The following is a 20,000-nucleotide window of genomic DNA, read 5'->3' on the forward strand; positions in this document are numbered from 1 at the left end:
TTAACTCCCATATATTCTTCTTATTTGGTGTCAGCTTTTTATAGCTTTATAGAAAGCCCAGTGTTAAAACATTTGCATTCACTTTTTTGTACTTGCATTTTTTTTTTTGCATTGACAGACTTTCTGCCTGAATTAAAACTGTCCAATTGCGTTTGGACACTAGCTGTAACCTGTCTAAACCAAGCAAAAAGTAGTTGATGTTTGTTGAAAGTTTATTCATTTTGTCTATTGTATTGATAAAAAGGATATGATTTTAGGTATACTTTTAGAGTTTTATCGATAGCTGCAAGCGGTGGTGGTGGGTGATTTTTTTCCTGGGGGGACTTTGCAAAAAAATGATTGAGATGCACTCTATGATACAATGACAGTGCAATTAAAAGCGGTTTCTCAGTGCTTTTAGTAATTGAATAGTTTTTTGTGTGTTTTTTTTTTTTTTTTAAATGGCAGTGTGTTGGTAGTGTAATATGCTGGTAATAAAAACACAAGGGACTCAATCTGGCAACTACGCCATCTTAACTATGAAGGCAACCTTTAAAATAAAAGTACATTAAGTACAATGGATGTTGTCAAATCCATTGTACTTAATTACTAATAAAAGCATGTTCTTGAACCATGAAACCAAATTAAAATTTTCAGCAGAACAAATTCTAAAGTTGGACGCACCTACGAGTGAAATGGTTACTGGGTAGAGATTTTTGATGCGCATAAGCCTTAGCTATCCTCAGTCCACTCCCTTATATTGCTCAATTTCCACAATCCTCTAAAGCAGGGGTGTCAAACTCGTTCTTATCGAGGGCCACGTTGCAGTTCCAGTTTTTGTCAAGAGGACCGGGATGACTGCGATAAAATACATTTTGGGTGTATTTGTCACACTTCCAACTAGTTTGAAATCAGAAAAAAACGCTTGCTTTTTCACCCAAACAATCTCAAATTGACTTACAAATGTGATATTTTGACCGGAAACTTGAATTGGAATGGCCGTTTCGCGGACCGCGTGAAATGATGTGGCGGACCGGATCTGGCCCCCGATCTTGACACCTGTGCTCTCAAGGCTGCAGTCATCCCTTTCACTTGTGCATATTTTCTAACCACATTTTAACCTTGTTATTACCACTGTTGTACATTGAGCGTCCAGCTTCAGCCGCAAATTCTTTTTGAGACGTTTTTTTATTTTGTTTTCATGGTTTTCTTTATGTCAAGGCAACAGTCCACCCCATGATTCCGAAGCCTACTGAAACAGACTGAGGCAATTCAAAGGGTGAAGAAAACCTCTGCAGGTATTTTGTGTAATTCGTCTGACAGTTAGTACACAACAAAGTAACTTTGTAATTACATTCTAATATATGTGGTGAACTAATATCATAAACACATTACATTTTTCAAACAAAATAGGAAGAAAATAGAAAAAATAGAAGAAAATAGAAATGAATGGTCTTTCCCTCAATTTTGTAAATGTGGCACCCACCCCTACATTACATCCATTTACCTAGTGAGCAAATTGAACACACCAGTGGTAAAGGACCAGTACTAAACAGGCTGACACACTGTAATCAAACAAAAGATTGAAAAATTATAATCAATTATGACATTAGTTCAGTTTCACAACAGTAGGACAGCATTCACATTTCAATGTTGTAAGTTGACAAAATTACAGTATGTCAATTATAACTAGGGCTAGGTTGTTTGACAATACATGTATAATAATACAATGTGGTTATGCTACACGACAGTAATTTTGTGCAGGTATACCACATCATTTTGTAATTGTATTGCCTGTGCTGTTTATACAGTACGCGATGAAGGATATTTTGAAGAATAGAAGGCTTCTTTCCATCGGAAAGGAAAAAAAAAAAAAAAATATATATATATATATATATATATATATATATATATATATATATTGTACTTTCCTTGAGGGGGCTTTGTTATTGAGAAGCACCACTGCTTTAACGTAACTGCATTGGGTGTAATCCTTCTTGTACATACAGTATGTTTGTGCGTGTGTATTTCTTTCTAAAGACACCAAGACACCAAGTGGAGCAAGAAGTTTCTCCAATTTGCGGCAGTGTTTCTTCTGAGAATGTCTTGGAATGATGAAATCAAAATAACATAACAACATTTGTACAGTTTTTTTTTTTTTTTTTAACTGAATCAAACATTAACGTGAACAATCAAGCCATGGTGAATCAATCAAATCAATTTTGGAAACGTGAATCAATACCAATTACAAGTTATAACATACTGTTTTTAAGACACTGTAACTTGGCAAAACGACACAAAAATAAAACATGCAAATAATTAGCTACAAAATTCACACACATATAGTACATCTGGATAATTTTGTACACAAGAAAAATCCATATATATTTTTGAAATTAATTTAGAGTTCATGGATAGATGTGTGAGGTTCAGGAAGGTTTTGAATGTCACAGTTTTGGATTAATCTGGAGTAGAAGATGATAAGCTCCTCGTAATTCTTTCTGGAAATCCTTTCATTAATGCCATGAAACCTAAGAAAAAAAGAGAAAAATATCTTCCTTTAAATCTGTCAAGTACTGTGGGTGCGTGGAGGGAGTCCTCTGTTTGGTTCATAATTTACTATTAATTCTGGAATTTCAGCCATCGTCAACAGCTTTGTTCTGTTTCTAGTTTGCCTTCTTACCTTTTTGCATCACCTGGTTTAAACCACAAAGGGGCAAAGCGGTAAATATCATTGGTCAGATCTTTGAAGTGTCGACTGTCTGTATTCCCGACACAAATGCCTGCACATTCAAACATTGAAATACAAAGTTAAGGAATGTTGGGTGCCCAGTTTCAAATCAGGGATTTACCTGGAGCAACCGTTACAGTTGGAAACATGTCCAACACCGTTTTTTTAATGATCTGGAATCCATAAGATGTCTCATCGGATGAACTGACAGGTAATGGATCAAAGCCCTCAATGAGCTCTATCTTTACACGGTGGTCCGCAACTGTAAACTGGATGAGGTCCAGGACCTAGAATAAACCAACAGTAAATTAATTTGAAACTAAAAATGTCGAATGGGACAAATTAGACACAATACCTCCTGCAATGACTGTGCTGAGTGAATCCGAAAATTCACATATGCTTCAGCAAGGGAAGGAATGACATTAAACTATAAAAAGAACAAATCATTGTGAAAAATAGTTTCGAAAAGTCACTGAAGGAGTAGAATCTAAGGGCTAACGGATTTACCTTTACGCCTGCATTAAAGATTGTGACTGCGGTAGTAGTCCTTACAAAGGCATTGGAATCTGCTTTTTGTTCAAGAAATCTGTGCCACAAAACATGCTCATTTATTGCAAAAGTATAAAAAAGATGAATACTTGGATGAATACAATTACCTGCCAACAAGTGGAGAAAAGAGCCACAAATTTGACAGTATGAACTTCATCGGTAGTCCAAACTAAAATCACAAAAAGGAGGATTCATCGATATGAACCTTGAACCAGTAGGTTATTTTAAATGTACCTTGTGAGCTAAGTGTTCAAATGTTTCCCGTTCTGGTCCATAACCGAACAGCATGGGCATAGGATTGTCCTCAAGTCTGAGGAATAAGAATCTTTAGGAAATATCAATCCATACATTATCTGCCTCTTTATCCGGGGTCGGGTTAGGGGTAGCAGCTTTAGCAGGGAAGCACAGACTTCCCTCTCCCTGGCCAGTTCGTCCAGCTCCTCCAGGGATCCCCAGGTGTTCCCAGGCCAGCCGAGAGACATAGTCTCCCCTGCGGGTCCTGGGTCTTCATTCCAGTGGGACGTGCCAGGGACACCTCACCGGGGAGGCGTCTGGAAGGCAACCTAATCAGATGCCCGAACCACCTCAACTGGGTCCTCTAAACACGGAGGAGCAGCGGCTCGATGCTGAGCCCCTCCCGGATGACCCAGCATCTCATCCTATCTCCAAGTGAGAGCCCCGACACCCTGCGGAAGAAACTCATTTTGGCCGATTGTTTCCGGGATCTTGTTCTTTCAGTTATGACCCACAGCTCCTGAACATAGGTGAGGGCAGGAATGTAGATGGACCGGTATGCCGAGAGCTTCGCCTTTCAGCTCAGCTCTTTCTTTACCACAGCAGGCCCGTGCAGCATCCGCAACACAGCATCTCCCATTCCATCACACCCTCATTTGTGAACAAGAACCCAAGATACTGAAACTTCTCCACTTGGGGCTGGACCTCATCCCCGACTCAAAGAGGGCACACCAGCCTTTTCCGACTCGGGACCATGGTCTCAGATTTTGGTCTCGGCTGCGGACTGCTCCAGTGGGAGTTGCAGATCACGGCCTGAGGAAGCCAACAGCACCGCATTATGTGCAAATACCAGAGAAGACATGCTTAGACTGTCAAACCGGACCCCCTCAATGCTTCGGCTGTTCCTAGAAATTCTGTCCATAAAAGTAATGAGCAGAATGCAATGACAAAAGGCAGCCTTGGCAGAGTCTGACCCTCACCGGAAACGGGTATGACCTACTAGCAGCAATGTGGACCAATACTTTAACATACAAGGACAACAGTCCGTTTCGAGGGGTTCGGTATCCCAAACTCCTGAAGCAACCCCCATAGGATTCCCAAAGGGACACTGTCAAACGCCTTTTCCAAGTCCACAAAAAACATGTTGACCAGTTGGCGGGTGGTCCACTGTTCCACGACCGCGACGAAAACCACACAGACCGCCCTCTCCAGCATCCCTGAATAGTCCTTACTGGGGAGGCTGAGGAGCGGGTTCCATCTGTAGTTGTAACACAGCCTCCGATCCCCCTTTTTAAAGAGGGTGAACACCACCCCAGTCTGCCAATCCAGGGGCATTGTCACCAATGTCCACGCAATTATTGAGGCATGTCAACCAGGACAGCCCTACAACATCCAGAGCCGTAAGGAACTCTCTTTGACCACCTCGGAGACTTCAGCCACAGAGATAGAAAAGCCCACCTTGGAGTTTCAAGACTCTGCTTGCACGAGGGAAGATGTGTCGGTGGAAGTAAGTAGGTCTTTGAAGTACTCTTCCCACCGGCTCACGACGTCCTGAGTTGAGGTCAGCAGCGCCCCAACACCACTGCACACAGCGTTAATGTTCACTGCTTCCCCATTCTGAGATGTCGGATGTTGGACCAGCCAGACCTTGAAGCTGCCCGTTAGGCGCTTTCTGTGGCCTCACCAAACTCCTCCCACACCGGGGTTTTTGCCTTGGTGACAGCCGAGGGTACCTGTCAGCTACTTCCAGAGTCCTACGGGTCAAAAAGGCCCGACAGGACTCCTTCTTCAGCTTAATGGCATCCCTTACCGCTGGTGTCCTCCAGCGGGTTCGAAGATTTTCCCCACGCCAGCCACCGACCACACATGCGGCCAAATCTTCGGTCTGACGCCTCGACAATGGAGGCATGGAACACGGTCCAATTGGACTGAATGTCCCCCACCTCCTTCCGGGACGTTGGAGAATATTTGTTGTATGTGGGAATTGACCTCCTACTGTCCTCTGCCAGACGTTCCTAGCAGACCCTCGCAATACGCTTGGGCCTGCCAGGTCTGACCGGCACCATCGGCGCAAACACAGCACCAGGTGGTGATCAGTTTACAGCTCTACCCTTCTTTTCACCCGAGTGTCCAAAAGCATGCGGCTGCAAATCCGATGACACAGCCATAAAGTTGATCATCAAACTGGAAATAGATATGTAAAAATATGTAATACAAAAAAAGATAGACATTTATATAAACACCTTTTTACTGCTGCGGCTAAGATCCCAATGCTGCTCTCCCTGGAAGGCATTGAGGCATGGCCAGGAAGAGTAGACACACTCAGCTTCACAGTGGCGGAACCCTTTTCACTTACACCAATTCTACGTGAAACATGAGCATCTTTTAACGTTTTGTAATTGCAGCAACATAAGTTCCGATACTGCATTCTCACAAAGCTGCGGGTCCATCGAGACCACTGATGACTCCATCGAGCACAGCGAGACCCTCATCCAGGACAAACGACAGTCGCACATTGCGCTGTTTCAGCACTCGTACGATGTTCATGGCTCCCTGGTGACCACTGACCTTAACGAGATGGAAAATTATACCTTATTATGACAACATAAGCCTTACCCATTTCAAGTTTTTTTTTGTTTTTTTTGTTTTAATGGAAAGTTAAGATATGGTAAGGTTACTTCTTCATCATGGCCAAGACCAATGTAAAATCCTCTGCGTGGTGCATAGCCTTTCATCAGCAAGTATTCCAGGGCCTGCAGAATACTCTGGGAAAAGATAAGGAAATATTAAGAAGGATCAGTTGGATGCAAACATGGCAACAAACCTCCTGCTAAAGACATAGACTAGAGTCAACACCATTTAAAATATATGTATATGTATATATATATATATATATATATATATATATATATATATATATATATATATATATATATATCTATGTATATAAATACAGTATAGAAAAAGCAGACATCTTTTCCCTTTCTTGCCTTAACTTCATTTTTCAGTCATTCATTTTCTAACACCCAGAAAAATCCTGACTACTGATGACAAACAATCAAATGGAAGATTTGCTCACCATTAAAGAGCTCTTGTCATCGATGGTCCCTCGACCATAGATAAAACCATCTATCTCTTGAGCAGAGAAAGGTGGAGCTACCCAGCCATCTGACTCAGTGGCAGGTACCACATCGATATGAGCCAACAGCAGGTATGGCACTTGGTCGGGTTGCGATCCTGGGATCCAAAACAGGTGGCTGTAGTTGGCCACCAGTTCATGGTGTACCAAGCTTGAGGTAAAAAGCTTCGGAAAGGCTGACAAGAAGAGAAGAATAAAAAAGAAGTGTGAAATGGCCACAACGCCTTTGTATTTTCGACCCAAGTGAGGCTACGCGGTACAGAGATGTTCAATACCTATTACTGACAAGTTGTGTCGTGTTTTCGTAAATAAATCAGTTATGTGAACTTATATCTAAATTCACCAAGATCGTGCTACCAACCCAAATTGCATAGATCGATGGCTTAATCCAACCCTTTTCTACTTTTCAACCAGTGTCAAGTCGCGGCTCGCTCCTCTCATTGTGAAGGAGCAGCGGCTCAACTTGGATTCGTACCCGGAAGACCGAGTTTCTCACCCTATTTGTAAGGGACAGCCTGGACACTGCGCAGAGGGAAAAAAAATGTCCTCTTGTATTCAACAGCTTGTGACCAAAGGTGAGAATAGAAGTATACCCCTACCAGTAAATCAAAAGCTTTGCCTTTTAGCTCAGCTTCTTCTTTACCACCACAGACTAACACATAATCACAGCAGACGTTGCATTGAACTCCCCATTGATGCCTTTCCTCAAGAATAGGCATGGAACAATATCAGATACGGACGATAAACCATCCATCCATTCTTTATCTACCGCTTTATCCAGAGTCGGGTTGCGTGGGGCAGCAGCTTCTGTAAGAAAGCCCAGACTTCTATCTCTCTGGCCACCTGGGCAAACTCCTCCGGGAGGATCCCCAGGCAAGTTTGCAGGCCAGCTGAGAGTCATACAGTAGTCTCTGCAGCGTGCCCTGGGTTGTTCTCGGGGCCTCTTCCCGGTGGGCCATGCCCAGAACACCTTACCAGAAGGGATTCTGACCAGATGCCCGAGCCACCTCAGCAGGCTCCTTTCAACGCGGAGATGCAAAGGCTCAAAATGGAGTCCCTCCCGGATGATCGAGCTTCTCACCCTATCTAGAAAGGAGAGCCCAGACACCGTGAGGATTAAACTAACTTAAGTTCCATAGCTGAAACACGCCCTCCGTTCCACTTTCTTAAAAAGGGGAACCACCACCCTGGTGGTTCGGAAATGCAACGCGACCCGACAAATTAAAAGCATGCATTTCAAAATAAGATAAAAAACGTCACGAATCTAACGCTTGAAGAATTCTTAACATAGTTATTAACTAATATTACTTAGTTATTTGATGAATACAGTACTTTATAGTGTACTTTTTTGCATTTTTCAATTTTTTTTCCATTTTTGTGGATTTTTCAAATTATTTTTTATTTTGAAATATTTTTAATTTTTCCTGGAAAAACCCGCAAAGTACTGAGACTGCGATATCTGAGACCGCAAAGTAGGAGGGATCACTGTATACATATTTCATGCTTTGTCTATACTCTCAATTTAGCTATTCACTTGAAAAAGTTTGTTATCATGTTTGTGTCATACTGAGAAATATTAATATTTTTCATTTGGGAAACAGTTTTTCGCATGATATTTTGGTACTGTAATTTCCTGTGAAATGATAAAGAATCTTGTTCTACCTTCGAATTGTTTTCATCTTAATGTAATAAAAGCTATACAACTTTTACCTAGGTTCCAAGATTAGCAGTTGTTTACATTTTATTTTTGTGGAAAAGGGCATGCACCATACAAATGAAAACTTAAGAAATCTTAAAAAAAAAAAAAACCTACCCCCAGAAGATACTATTCTTTCAGCCTTTTTCTCCACATGGTATGAAGATCTAGATGTGCTCAGTTTAAAGCACCTTTGTTTGAAAACACCTACTTTTCAAACGAGCAAATGTATTGGATTTATTTGTTTTTGCTCAGGTGCTGTCTTTTTGACTAATTGCCTAAACAGTAGTGCTTTTGCTGCCAGTAAATTTCACCCATGAAAACGGCATTGTCTGAACTTATGGAGGGGAGTAGCATTAAGCCATAGTAGGGGAGTCGCATTAAGCTATAGTAGACTTTCTAAATGTTTGTTTACAGATCATATAAAAGGGTACCATCAACAAAATACAGGTGCTTCTTTGTTTTGTATTGTTTTTACCTTCTTGGCATTCAAGGAGGATAAATGGGAGGTCTTTATCTTAACCCGGGCATGTCCAAACGCAGTCCTCCAACGGCCACCATCCTGCATGTTTCCATCGTTCAATGCATCCAATCATTTTTGTTTTTTTTTCAGTCTAGTGTGCCTCCCAGTGGACATTTATGGAAGTGTGGTGCAATGTCTTAAAAGTATCTTATAAATGATGGTGCACTGAGAACAGTAAAAAAAAACAATAATGATGTTTATGTATGTATTTGTTTAACTATTCATTTGTTTATTTCTTCATTTGTACTAAACATGAAACACAATTCCTTATGTACATGTATCTGATGTTGTTGAACAATAAAATATATTGTGTTTACCTCAAGGTAATTGGCCCATGAGGACCAAGACCCCAGGTTTAAATATTAAAAAGGGAATACGAAGTTAAAAAAAAAATCCTACCCAGTTTTCTTTGTATATCACAACATTAATTTTATATAAGTCTGTGTAGTACTCTATAATCTACACACAGATACATCTGTACTTACAGTTATACACACACATTAGTTTACGACACACACTCTTCCCAAGCAGGACATGGGAATACTAGCATATATACATATATATATATATATATATATATATATATATATATATATATACACGCGCCAACAGTTTCACTCACGCTCAATTTTCATTATTTTTAAACAAAGAAAGTCATTTTCACCGTTTCAGGTACATTTCAGAAGTTGCGACCTGTGCTTGTGACTGCTGTTACCTCTCCGGAGAAACGAGTTGAAATGAAGCAGAGCCGTCGTGTTGCTCTCCGTGGGTGAAAATGACACAGTGGGGATGCGAATAGCCTCTTCACGAAGAAGACAGAAAGTAGCAATCAGGTACTCTGTGGTGCATTAGGTGCTTGTTGAAACCGTATACACGAAACGGTTTACCTTTGAAGTTTTTTAGGAGCTCCTCTCGTTTACGGCGGTCGATATCAAGCGGTATGTCACTCGCAGTCTCCCAGCGAGCGAGTTGCAGTCCTGCATTGACGTCCAGTGTCATAGTCCTGATTAACGCTATCGTAAGAAGGATGAAAACAACACCGAATCCAGCACCTATTATAATCTTCAAAAATTTGATCATCGTTTTATCTGGGCTATAGCGGTATAACTGCGAAAGTCTAATCGTTCCGAAAAGTTGTTCACAACGCCTACATCGACTTGACAGTCATGCTGAGCCGACACGCATGCGTAACGCGGTGGCGTCATACACGGTGCGTCATCAACACGGAAGTGAAATAGCAGCTGCTGCTAAAAATTACGTGACATTTTTTTTTTCAATTGTTAAACCCTATACAACGTACACAATTAACTAAAACGTCTTTGATAAACGTGTGCTCAAGACTGTAATAAGCACAGGCAAAATGAAATGCATATCGAAATTAAGAAGAAAATGAAATAAAGCTGTTTTAAACCTGTGAAGTTTCAAAGAGATTTGTCAATTTCAAGTGGAATCTTTGTCTTCGGGAGGCGTTTCCAGACTTGTAAGGCCATCTGTTTGCAATTCCAACTGTAAAAGCATTTGCCAATTTTGTTTTAACTTTTGAAAAATAATGGCTGGAGGGGTACTTACATGGAGCAGGTTTGATCACTTGAGGGACCTCGACCATACACATAAGGTGAAAAGGTTGACAGATTTTTTTATTCACTTTTTTCATTCGTCACAACCTGTTGAGGATGTTGGTGATCTTCGGTACTAAAAAGTTAAATAGTAGTCTTTTAGTTATAGCTTATGTTATGGTCGCCGGAGGGCAAATGTGCTGCAATCAGAAGAACACTACAAACTCATACAAAAGCAATTTGCAAACATAAAACAGCAACAACTCGCAGCAAAAATAAATTACCGGTAATAAATAAATACAAACCTAATTTGGAAACAAATTTACATGAAACGAGAGCGGTTATGGCATGCTTTCAGTGATACTTAGTGTCCTGTTGGTTTGAAATACTGTATGTTGTCATCTCCACTGACTCAGCCTCCAACTCCAAATACAGATCCTCCAGATTAAAATAAAGCGGTGAATGAAAAACTGAAAAAAAAGATGCAATCACTGAATAACATGGGCACAAACTTAAACCATCCATCCATCCATCCATTTTCTAAAGCCGCTCATCCTCACGAGGGGCGCAGGCTTGCTGGTGCCTATCCCAGTGGGCTTCGGGCTGTAGGGGAACACTGAAGCGGTTTCCAGCCAGTTGCAGGGCACATAGAGACGAACAACCATTCATGCACCCAATCACATCTAAGGATAATTTACTATGTCCACAAACTTACACCAGAAAAAAAAAGAAAACAGTTGAAAAATGCTACTACAACAAAATATGCTGCAAGTGGTGTCCTCTACACAACAGAAGCGGTGCCGCACCAGGGCAAGACATTGACCAGTCACACCGAAGGGGTACGATAGTCGATATTATAAAGAGAAAGAATGAGGACGAGTTTGGGTTTCATCAATACCTTCTTTCTGAATCTCTTTACTTCAATTCTAATATAATATCTCACTAGTAATTTCATCAATGTAAACATAGTATTAACATTTTTTGAAAGCCAATGTGTTTGGTCTTTTTTGTTTTGCCAAACATTTCAATACAATTTAAGAAATATAATAACATAATGATAGACGCTGCAAAAATGAACAATAAGCAAAACACAGTAGAACATATAAGGGGTAATACAGAGAAAAAGGAATCCGAAAGAATAAAAATGAAAAAGATAGAAAAATAGAAAAATAAAAATCATAAATAAATATACTAGGGGTGACAAAACTTTCCTACAAAGATGTTTAACTATTGCCTATTGAGCCTTTTTACTGTCCGAATACGTCATTGCAAGAATTTCAATAATATTCATTAATCCTGTGCTTATATAACTTTTAGGTGGATATAACTTATGTAATGACTTTAAAGATATTTCTTTAACCTTGTTTGTTCTTTAGTATTTATAAGGTAGACGCCAACCCTTCTTCTATGATGATAACATTGGATAAAGCAGCAACATCTTTCTGTAACAAGGATCTTGTGCATACATCCTTATTTATGAAACCAGAAACCAGAATGGAGAATAGTTAGGAACTGTGGCATGCGGCCATGCTTATTCTTTTTATTTTTGTGTCGCATTGGATGTTCAGAGAATTGCATAAAACATTTACTGTATATAACAGTATGTTCTTATATAACACACATATGATATCTCAACGCTGTACCTTCTGTAAAAGTGAGCTTGTTATGTGGGTCCAAACATTATAAGAAATTTTGGAAGGAACCTGGGAACTAAATTCTGAAGGAACAAAAAATCTTAAACAATTCACATTGAAAAGAAAAACGCTTATCATTCTTTTCAAAACCAATGAAAAGCAAATAAAGAGCAATGTTACACTATTGTCAATGTTTTTATCTTATCAGGAAGATTCACACCCAAAAATGTGTAGTAGAAATAAAGCACCTCCACTTTTCAAATTTTCATCAAAGTAGATATTTTTGAATCTTTGACGTGTATACATTCAAAGGTTTCAAACAGCAATTTTCACTGAAATTAATTTAGTTTTGAAAACCACGCAGGTCTTGTTACCGCTTAACTTTTTTACATTTGCGTTGCATTATTCATAATTTGCACTTCATCTGACTAGAGACGGTTTGCCTTTTATCTTTGTCAGTCGCTTGAGAAGACAAGAACACAGTGACGCAGAACACCCATTTTATTGAAAAGGATTGCATTTCAAGTCTTATTATTTGAGTAACATCGGACATTTTAGCGTGTTATAGATACAGCGTCAAGCAAAACATCACTCAAGCATTGCAAATGCACACTTCAGTTCGAAGAGACAGAAATTAGCTTTCTTTTCTGCCTCTTTGTAGTAAATGGACTTTCAATTATACAGCGCTTTTCTACCTTGGGTACTCAAAGCACTTTACACTAACTAGTCACTGACCTAGCATTAGGAAGATTCACATCCAAAAATGTGCAGTGAAATAAATAAGCTCCACTTCAAATTTTCATCAAAGTAGATATTTTGGAGTCTTTGATGTATATACAGTCAACGGTTTCAAACAATCATTTTCACTGAAATTAATTTAATTTTGAAAATCCCGCAGGTCTTGTTACCGCTTAACTTTTTTACATTTCCGTTGCATTATTCATAATTTGCACTTCATCTGACTAGAGACGGTTTGCCTTTTATCTTTGTCAGTCGCTTGAGAATACAAGAACACAGTGACGCAGAACACCCATTTTATCGAAAAGGATTGCATTTCAAGTCTTACTATTTGGGTAAGATCAGACATTTTAGCGTGTTATAGATACAGCATCAAGAAAAACATCTTCTGAGACAGAAATTAGGCTTCTCTTCTGTGTCTTTGTAGTAAATGGACTTTGACTTATACAGCGCTTTGCTACTTTGAGTACCCAAAGCACTTTACACTAACTAGACATTTACCTACCATCAGGAGCAATTGGGGGCTCAGCATCTTGCTCGAGCAAACTCCGACACGGTCTTGACGGTCGGGGGATCGAACCCTCAGCCGGGAGACGACCACTCTACCGCTGAGCCATGCCGTCCGCATAGTCTGTTTTCTGGAATGGTTTGTCAACAGAAGCGATGACTGAGTATAGCCAACAAAAATGAGGAGCAAGATGGCAAATAAACCAAACCTCCAATCCATACGCTCAATGGTGTTTTTGTGCATACTGTACGTTATGTATATACAGCGCGCCGAACTGCTGCTTGGCTTGCACCTCCACAACTGGAGAGAGGTGCAATATAGACACACATGACTGCATTTCCCACTTCAACCTTTCAACCACCACCCCAGTTTGTGCTTTAAAGAGGGATTAACCAAACTAAAAACCACTTGACGCTCCTGAACCGAGACCAAGGCTCTTGTACGTTTCCAACAAGGCAGTACTGTATTGCAATAAACAAAACAATTAAATGGTAAAAAAAAACCACCAACTTTATTTTGCATCCATTTAAATGAATCTTGACTTTTACATGGAAAATGAAGGTGGTTGATGAGACTTAAACCAGACATAAATCTGCTTATCAATGAGTGGGGGTCTGAAATAATCTCTGCTCTACTCTCTTAAAATTTACTTTTATGTTTAATATATCTGCTCTTACTTGTCAAGTACTTCTTCCCATATGCTAAGGTACACTTTTTATTCAGAATTTTGTTTGCGAGACACTCATCCTGAATAATTCTATCATTGTTTTTTTTGTTTTATGTTCCCACATTGACGATCAGTCTTAAAGTTTAAACCCTGCTTAAGATCGGTTAACAATAATAGTATACGTTCTTATTACAAATTTAAACTGCCATCTTTTTTTAAGTATTGTTTTCGTTTGTGATTGATAAACACGTGGTCTGACTACACTACTTTGTTTGATGATGAACAGGATGGCGGTAGTCAGGGCCAGCTCAAGCCCATTACGTGAGACTTCATGTTGTTGTCACCTCGCATTCCATTGTGATTGACCATCAAAATAGACGATTGTTTACAAATTTGCTGGCAAATCCTTCAATTACTCTAATATTTGGCAAACCCCCACACCCTACCCACCCACCTTGGCCACACTGAAAAATAATACATCAAGCTTTAAAAGACGCTTGTCATATTCTTCTCACGTTTGCAAATTCGGCAGGGAAAGCAGTGTTAATATACATGTGACACTGAGCATTAGCAGGGTCCATTTACGTTGAGTATTCATATAAAAATGTTACAGTAGTTACTGCAACCACAAATTTCAGCATAATGAAACAAACCAATCATTGACTGAAGTAAAAGCACAAGCATGAGTCTTAATAAACATGAGTAGGAAAATACCAAACCAGTGTGGCACTTACATGATTTTAATGAACAGAAATATGTACCTAAAATTAAATAGAAATAATATTATATAAACAAAATTTGAAGTTGAATACTTTGTCAGATATTTTTTAAGTTTACCGGTTCCCAACCATGTATTTATTATTATTATTATTATTATTAAAAAAAAAAATTGTATACAAACATTAGAAATTTTGATAAAAGGCCTACAATTTGCAAAAACAAAGTTTTTAGACTTAGATTAGGTTGGATTTCCACTGTATGACATTGCGTATTGATATAATCAAAGAATGTAGGGTATAATGGGAAATGCTTTGAGCTCGTGGTGGGAGTCTTATGCCTTCAATTTACCATAGACAAAGTCAAAATGTAATAAGCTGGGGTTTGTTTTTTTTTTTTTTAATTTTAATGGCTATAAGGTGTTCATAAACCTGTCAGGACAGATGTCTGTATTTCAAATCAAACTGCAAATCTCAAGGTTACACCTTTTTTACGGGCCAGACAATCAGCAGCACATCTAGCGTTTGCTTCATTGGTTCAGTGTGTGAGAAGAGGTGAAAGCTGTGGCAGGACAACCCGTGTCTCGATGACAACGTGCATGCTCACAATGCCATGAGCATCTGACAGTTCCAGAAGAATGCCAGTCACGGCAGAGAAGGATGTGAAAGTATGTTTGACTTCTCGAGTAAAATGTATCCTTTGTGGTTCGACGTGTGTTTTGTGACACTAGCTAATGAACTTTCCAGACAGACCTTGCATATTTCACGAATCATTGTGAGACAATGACAATGAAATAAGATGACAGGGTAAAAGAGTTTCGATGACCTCGAAGGTAGAAAAGTCAGACCCATTTAGCGTTTCAAACACAGTCTCCTCTTGTTGATTGTCCACTGTGTGTCCAATGGCTTTAAACCCTACATGAAATGCTAGTGGGAACTCACATAGGAATAGAAAGCCATATGACACAGCTGTGGGCTAATTTGCTTGACGAGACGCAATGCCGCCACAGTAAGAGCTTGGAAACAAAAAGAGGTAAAATAAGGGGCAGGTTGCGAACAACATTCCGGATTTAAAACTCGCATAGGCATGAATAATTAAAGAAAGAAACCGAGTCGTCATAAGCCCAGGGGAAGTGGCACTCGCCTAGAAATTGTACTTTTTACAGCACACGCTAAAATAAGATGACCCTTCCCCGATGTTTGAACCTCACAGCAGCCTGTTCCTTCAGTGATTTCAATCCCGAGGCAGGCAAAACTCATTTTTGATGGAGAATACTGTATGCATGGTGCAACAGCTATTGGTGATCACAGCTATTTTCTTGCTCAATTTTAAGCACATTAAATAAGCTTTTAATTCATGCATAACTTTGGAAGGAGATCACTATGCATTTTGAAATCACAGAAAGTCTATTGGGCACGCAACTTTTTTGCCAAATAAAGACATAGCTGCACCTGATTACAGCAAAATGTTCTTCCAATCGACGTCATTTGCCATAGAGTTGGAAGCTGTGGGATAGTTGAAATGTGCTGAAAGTTCGAATTGACAGCAAGGTCTTTTACAGTGGAAAAGCCTCAAGAGATTAGTGTGGTTTATATGATAGGAGAGTCGTTTTATCAGAACGGCCAAAGTAAAAATAAAAAAAGATCACTGAAGGCGTATTTTCTTTGAGACACCACGATGCAAAATTTGCTTCACTATACATTTCATCTAAAGGGCCCATTTTAGTTTATTTCCAAAGTGATGACGGCACAACCAGAGATACAAGTGAAATAGGCCGATGTTTGCAACCGATCCGAGAGCCGTTTGGTGAATTGTTTCAGACGTTTTCATTGTGTGGCGGCTCCAGCTATGAAGGCCAGATTTGCTCACTCAGATGTGTACTGAGAGAACAGTAGCCGTTGTACAAACAAGAAAAAAAGTACTGTGTGCAGAGGGAAAGCAGGCTACTATGGAGGACAGAGGAGGCATTTATTGACATTGTATCAAGTGCAACAGAGGTATTTGGGGAGCGTAAGGGCCAGGTATTTGTCAGTCTGTGATTCTTGTCTCCAATTCAAACAACAATAGCCCCTTTGAGACAGCGTCCCTTTTTTCCCCTCAACTTTCTGTACTATGCTGCAACTTTCCAATGCTGGAAGAACCGCTTCTCCTTGACTTTACGCGCACCTGTTACAAGCGAGGCAATAGAAAAATTACACTCTTGACTTTGTGGGCTTGTAGTGGTAAAACAGGGTTGTTTTAGCCAACGTGGAAATTCAAAGTGTTTTGGGCGTGAGCGTGTAGGACATCAAGGTAACCTCGGCGAGCAAATTTGACGCCTTCCGATTGGGCAAAGTTGTTTCTCATGAAAGGCCACCTCCAATGAGCCCCTGTGAGCCTGTGCCGATGCATATCTCAGCATAAATTACGAAAGCCTCCTTGACAACCTCTGTCCAGACAAGAAGGTGATTGTTAGCCACTGGGAGGATTAGCTCCAATCCCCCAACAGCATAGTACATCGTCCCCCTTTGCCGGGAGCCAATTCAGACAATCGGCTCTGGCCAGATGTTTTGAATCCCAAATGATGAACTCAGTCACGTTTTATGTATTCTGCGGGCACGATGGTGAATTATGAACGATGAGAGAGTTAAAAGAACAAAAGCCTCACGGCAAATGACTCAGAAGTCATCACAGGTTACTGGCTCTGAATCTAAAGATGATTTCCTATCCCATGCTCGCACTCAATGACGAGTGCATCTTCCACTGACAAGCAACAACAAGCAAAACGCTCCCTCGAGCCCATATCTAGTACTACACACATCTGAAAGGAAGGTTCTGTTAATATCTGCTCATGATGGAAATAGCCGACTCTTACCTCTCCCGCGTGCCTTGCCGGAGCTGGAATGGCATCCCCTCAGCCTGATACTGTATGGGGAGACAATGGGCAGCAGAGGGGGGAGGAGTTACTATGTGAGCTGGAGGGAGTAAAAGCCGAATGAAAACCAGGATAGAGGGAAAGAGGGTGAAAGGGGGCTCTGCAGGGATCACCCACTTACTAGAGCGCTCAAAACGCTACGTGAATGGCAATTCCTCAGCAGCCTCCACCCCCTTTTTCCCTGGACGTAATGTCAGAGAAGACATCAAGCAGAAATCCCTGCTTCACATGGGAAATGTCAGGATAAACAGGAGACTGTGAGAGAACGCCGTTCCCTGTTTTAAACAAGTCCCTTTCTTTGGCTTTCTTTGAATGATTTCTTAAGACTCAAAGTTGGCAGAGTGCCCACTGGTCCTGGATGGATGAAAGAGGGGCTCAGGTTGGGGGGCTTTCTATTGTGTTTGTTCCCTTCCTTTCAGGCCGGCCACTCAAGTTGAGCTTTGCAGCCAGTGAGAATATTTTTTCGTTATCCTTCACTGTCACCTCACCTGTTTCCGCCAATAATGTATTTTATCCGCTTCCTCATCCTCCACCTACGGCACAAACACGTTGCATTTAATGTGGAGAAATGATGTGATTTCACGCCCCCCCCCCCCCCCCCCCCCCCCCAAAAAAAAAAAAAAAGGAAAAACATTGCGCTAAGAAGACAGCGGGTGTTGTAACCACCTCTCATCCTCCTCTATTAATATGATTCCATGGAATGTGTGATGCCATTTTTGAAGGTTTGTTGAGTAACATGATTTGGGTAAAAGTGTGTGGATGAATTCACGTGCAACTCTCGCTTGTGCTGCATCAATGCTGCAAGAGGTTGTTTTGTTTTCACTCCCAGTCGACCACTCCTCCTCTTTTTCACACTAACCCTTCCCTACCCTCCTAATCTTGCTCAGGCTTTTCTAGAAAATAGACACAGGCCAGGCTCATTACTATTCACCAGGTTCCTCGAGGACACACATCGCTGCCCTGCACTCTGCCGCCATATCGAAAGCAACGGGTGTGAGGTGAACAAGGGGAGGGCTTGATGATACAAGAAGAATACTTCACGTCTGTTTGTTTCACATATGGATCGGTGTACAGTTATAAGACAACTGCATGCATTGCTTGGCCCCTCTCTTTTCTCTCTCTCTTTCTTTTTCTCAGTGTCTGTGTAGCTTATTAGCAATGGCAGTGTTTGGAATCCTGGGCCAATACTGCGTTGTCTCAAGACACGAAGGACCCAGCTTGTGAGTTTTCTGAGATATGAGAAGAGTGATTCTTTTTAATTTTTTTTGCTTTGACTTGTGCGCACAAAAGAATTTTCGATGGGGAAATGGACTCAAGTCACTTCACATCAAGAAGCAGGATAATTCATTTTTTATGAACAAGCTTAATCTACATGTATTTTTTTAAATTAGGAATATGATATTATCTTTCAATTTCAATGTTATCAATTTGTTTAAAAGAAATACAGACATCCGACATTTCTCTAAAAATGAGCAATTACAACAACGCCCAATCCAGCCATTAATTTATAACCGCTTTATCCGGGATCGGGACGTGAGGGCAGCAGTTTTAGCAGGGAAGCCCTGACTTCCCTCTCCCAGGCCACTTCGTCCAGCACCTCCGGGAGGATCCCCAGGCGTTCCCAGGCCAGCTGAGAGACAGAGTCTCTCCAGCATGTACTGGATTGTCTCCGGGGCCTCCTCATGGTGGGACATGCCCTGAACAACTCACCGGGGAGGCGTCCGGGAGACATCCTAACCAAATGCCCGAACTGCCTCAACTGGCTCCTCTAAACGCGGAGGAGCACCGACTCAACACGAGTCCCTCCCTGATGACCAAGCCTGGACATCCTGCAGAGGAAACTCATTTTGTCGCTTGTATCCGGGATCTTGTTCTTTCGTTCTTTCATGATCCACAGCCCGTGACCATAGGTGAGGGCGGGAACATCGATCAACCGGTAAAAGGCCAGCTTTTCCTTACCACGACAGATCGGTATAGCCCGCGCAGCACAGCAGACACTGCACTGATCCAACTGTCGATCTTCCATGCCATCCTACCCACACTCGTGAACTCGTGACCCTGAGATAATTAAACTCCTCCACTTGGGGCAGGACATAGAGAGTGCACTCCACCCTTTTCTGACAAAGGACCTTAGTCTCAGATTGGGAGGTGCTTCATCTCAGCTGCTTCATACTCGGCTGCTCCAGTGAGAGTTGAAGGTCATGGCCTGAAGAAACCAACAACACCACATAATCCACAAAGAGCAGAGATGCAATGCTGAGACCCTCAAACCGAACCTCATCGATGCTTCGCTAGCACCTGGGTATTATGTGTATGAGGGTAATGAACAGAATCGGTGACAAAGGGCAGCCTTGACGGAGTCCAACCCTCATAGGAAACAAATTCGACTTACTGCCATAAATGCGGACTAAACTC

The 20,000-nt window shown here is 41.0% G+C and overlaps 1 protein-coding gene across 4 annotated transcripts; it reads right to left on the reverse strand.

Annotated features, from left to right (window-relative positions):
* Nucleotides 1–1,250: 1,250 nt before the first annotated feature.
* LOC148427985 (N-fatty-acyl-amino acid synthase/hydrolase PM20D1.2-like) lies at nucleotides 1,251–17,672 on the reverse strand. Of its 4 annotated transcripts, none has more exons than XM_088407583.1 (15): nucleotides 17,526–17,672; nucleotides 13,285–13,417; nucleotides 9,739–9,864; nucleotides 9,567–9,653; nucleotides 6,573–6,808; nucleotides 6,172–6,258; nucleotides 5,928–6,061; nucleotides 5,737–5,856; nucleotides 3,494–3,569; nucleotides 3,367–3,428; nucleotides 3,218–3,296; nucleotides 3,066–3,137; nucleotides 2,832–2,997; nucleotides 2,663–2,762; nucleotides 1,251–2,510 (listed from the first exon to the last, which is right to left on the reverse strand). In XM_088407583.1, exons 3-15 carry the CDS (start codon nucleotides 9,848–9,850, stop codon nucleotides 2,381–2,383), a joined length of 1,461 nt encoding a protein of 486 aa, XP_088263709.1. In that variant the 5' UTR covers nucleotides 9,851–9,864; nucleotides 13,285–13,417; nucleotides 17,526–17,672; the 3' UTR covers nucleotides 1,251–2,380. The 4 variants fall into 4 exon arrangements, with proteins under 4 accessions (XP_088263709.1, XP_088263706.1, XP_088263708.1 ...); XM_088407580.1 differs by having other exon boundaries at nucleotides 9,739–10,877; XM_088407582.1 differs by lacking the exon at nucleotides 17,526–17,672 and having other exon boundaries at nucleotides 9,739–10,877; nucleotides 13,285–14,377.
* Between the last annotated feature and the right edge of the window lie 2,328 nt (nucleotides 17,673–20,000).

Source organism: Hippichthys cyanospilos, chromosome 2, assembly GCF_059441005.1.
Source record: "Hippichthys cyanospilos isolate Australia breed blue-spotted pipefish chromosome 2, RoL_Hcya_1.0, whole genome shotgun sequence".
In the NCBI taxonomy this organism is placed as follows: domain Eukaryota; kingdom Metazoa; phylum Chordata; class Actinopteri; order Syngnathiformes; family Syngnathidae; genus Hippichthys; species Hippichthys cyanospilos.

Excerpts from the sequence above, each read along its gene's own strand:
- LOC148427985 (XM_088407580.1), bottom strand. The coding sequence starts at position 9,931 with ATGATCAAATTTTTGAAGATTATAATAGGTGCTGGATTCGGTGTTGTT. Across the intron at positions 6,062-6,171 it reads GTCTTGGCCATGATGAAGAA|GTCAGTGGTCACCAGGGAGC; the intron begins GTAACCTTACCA and ends CATCTCGTTAAG. Across the intron at positions 3,138-3,217 it reads TCTTTAATGCAGGCGTAAAG|TTTAATGTCATTCCTTCCCT; the intron begins GTAAATCCGTTA and ends TTCTTTTTATAG.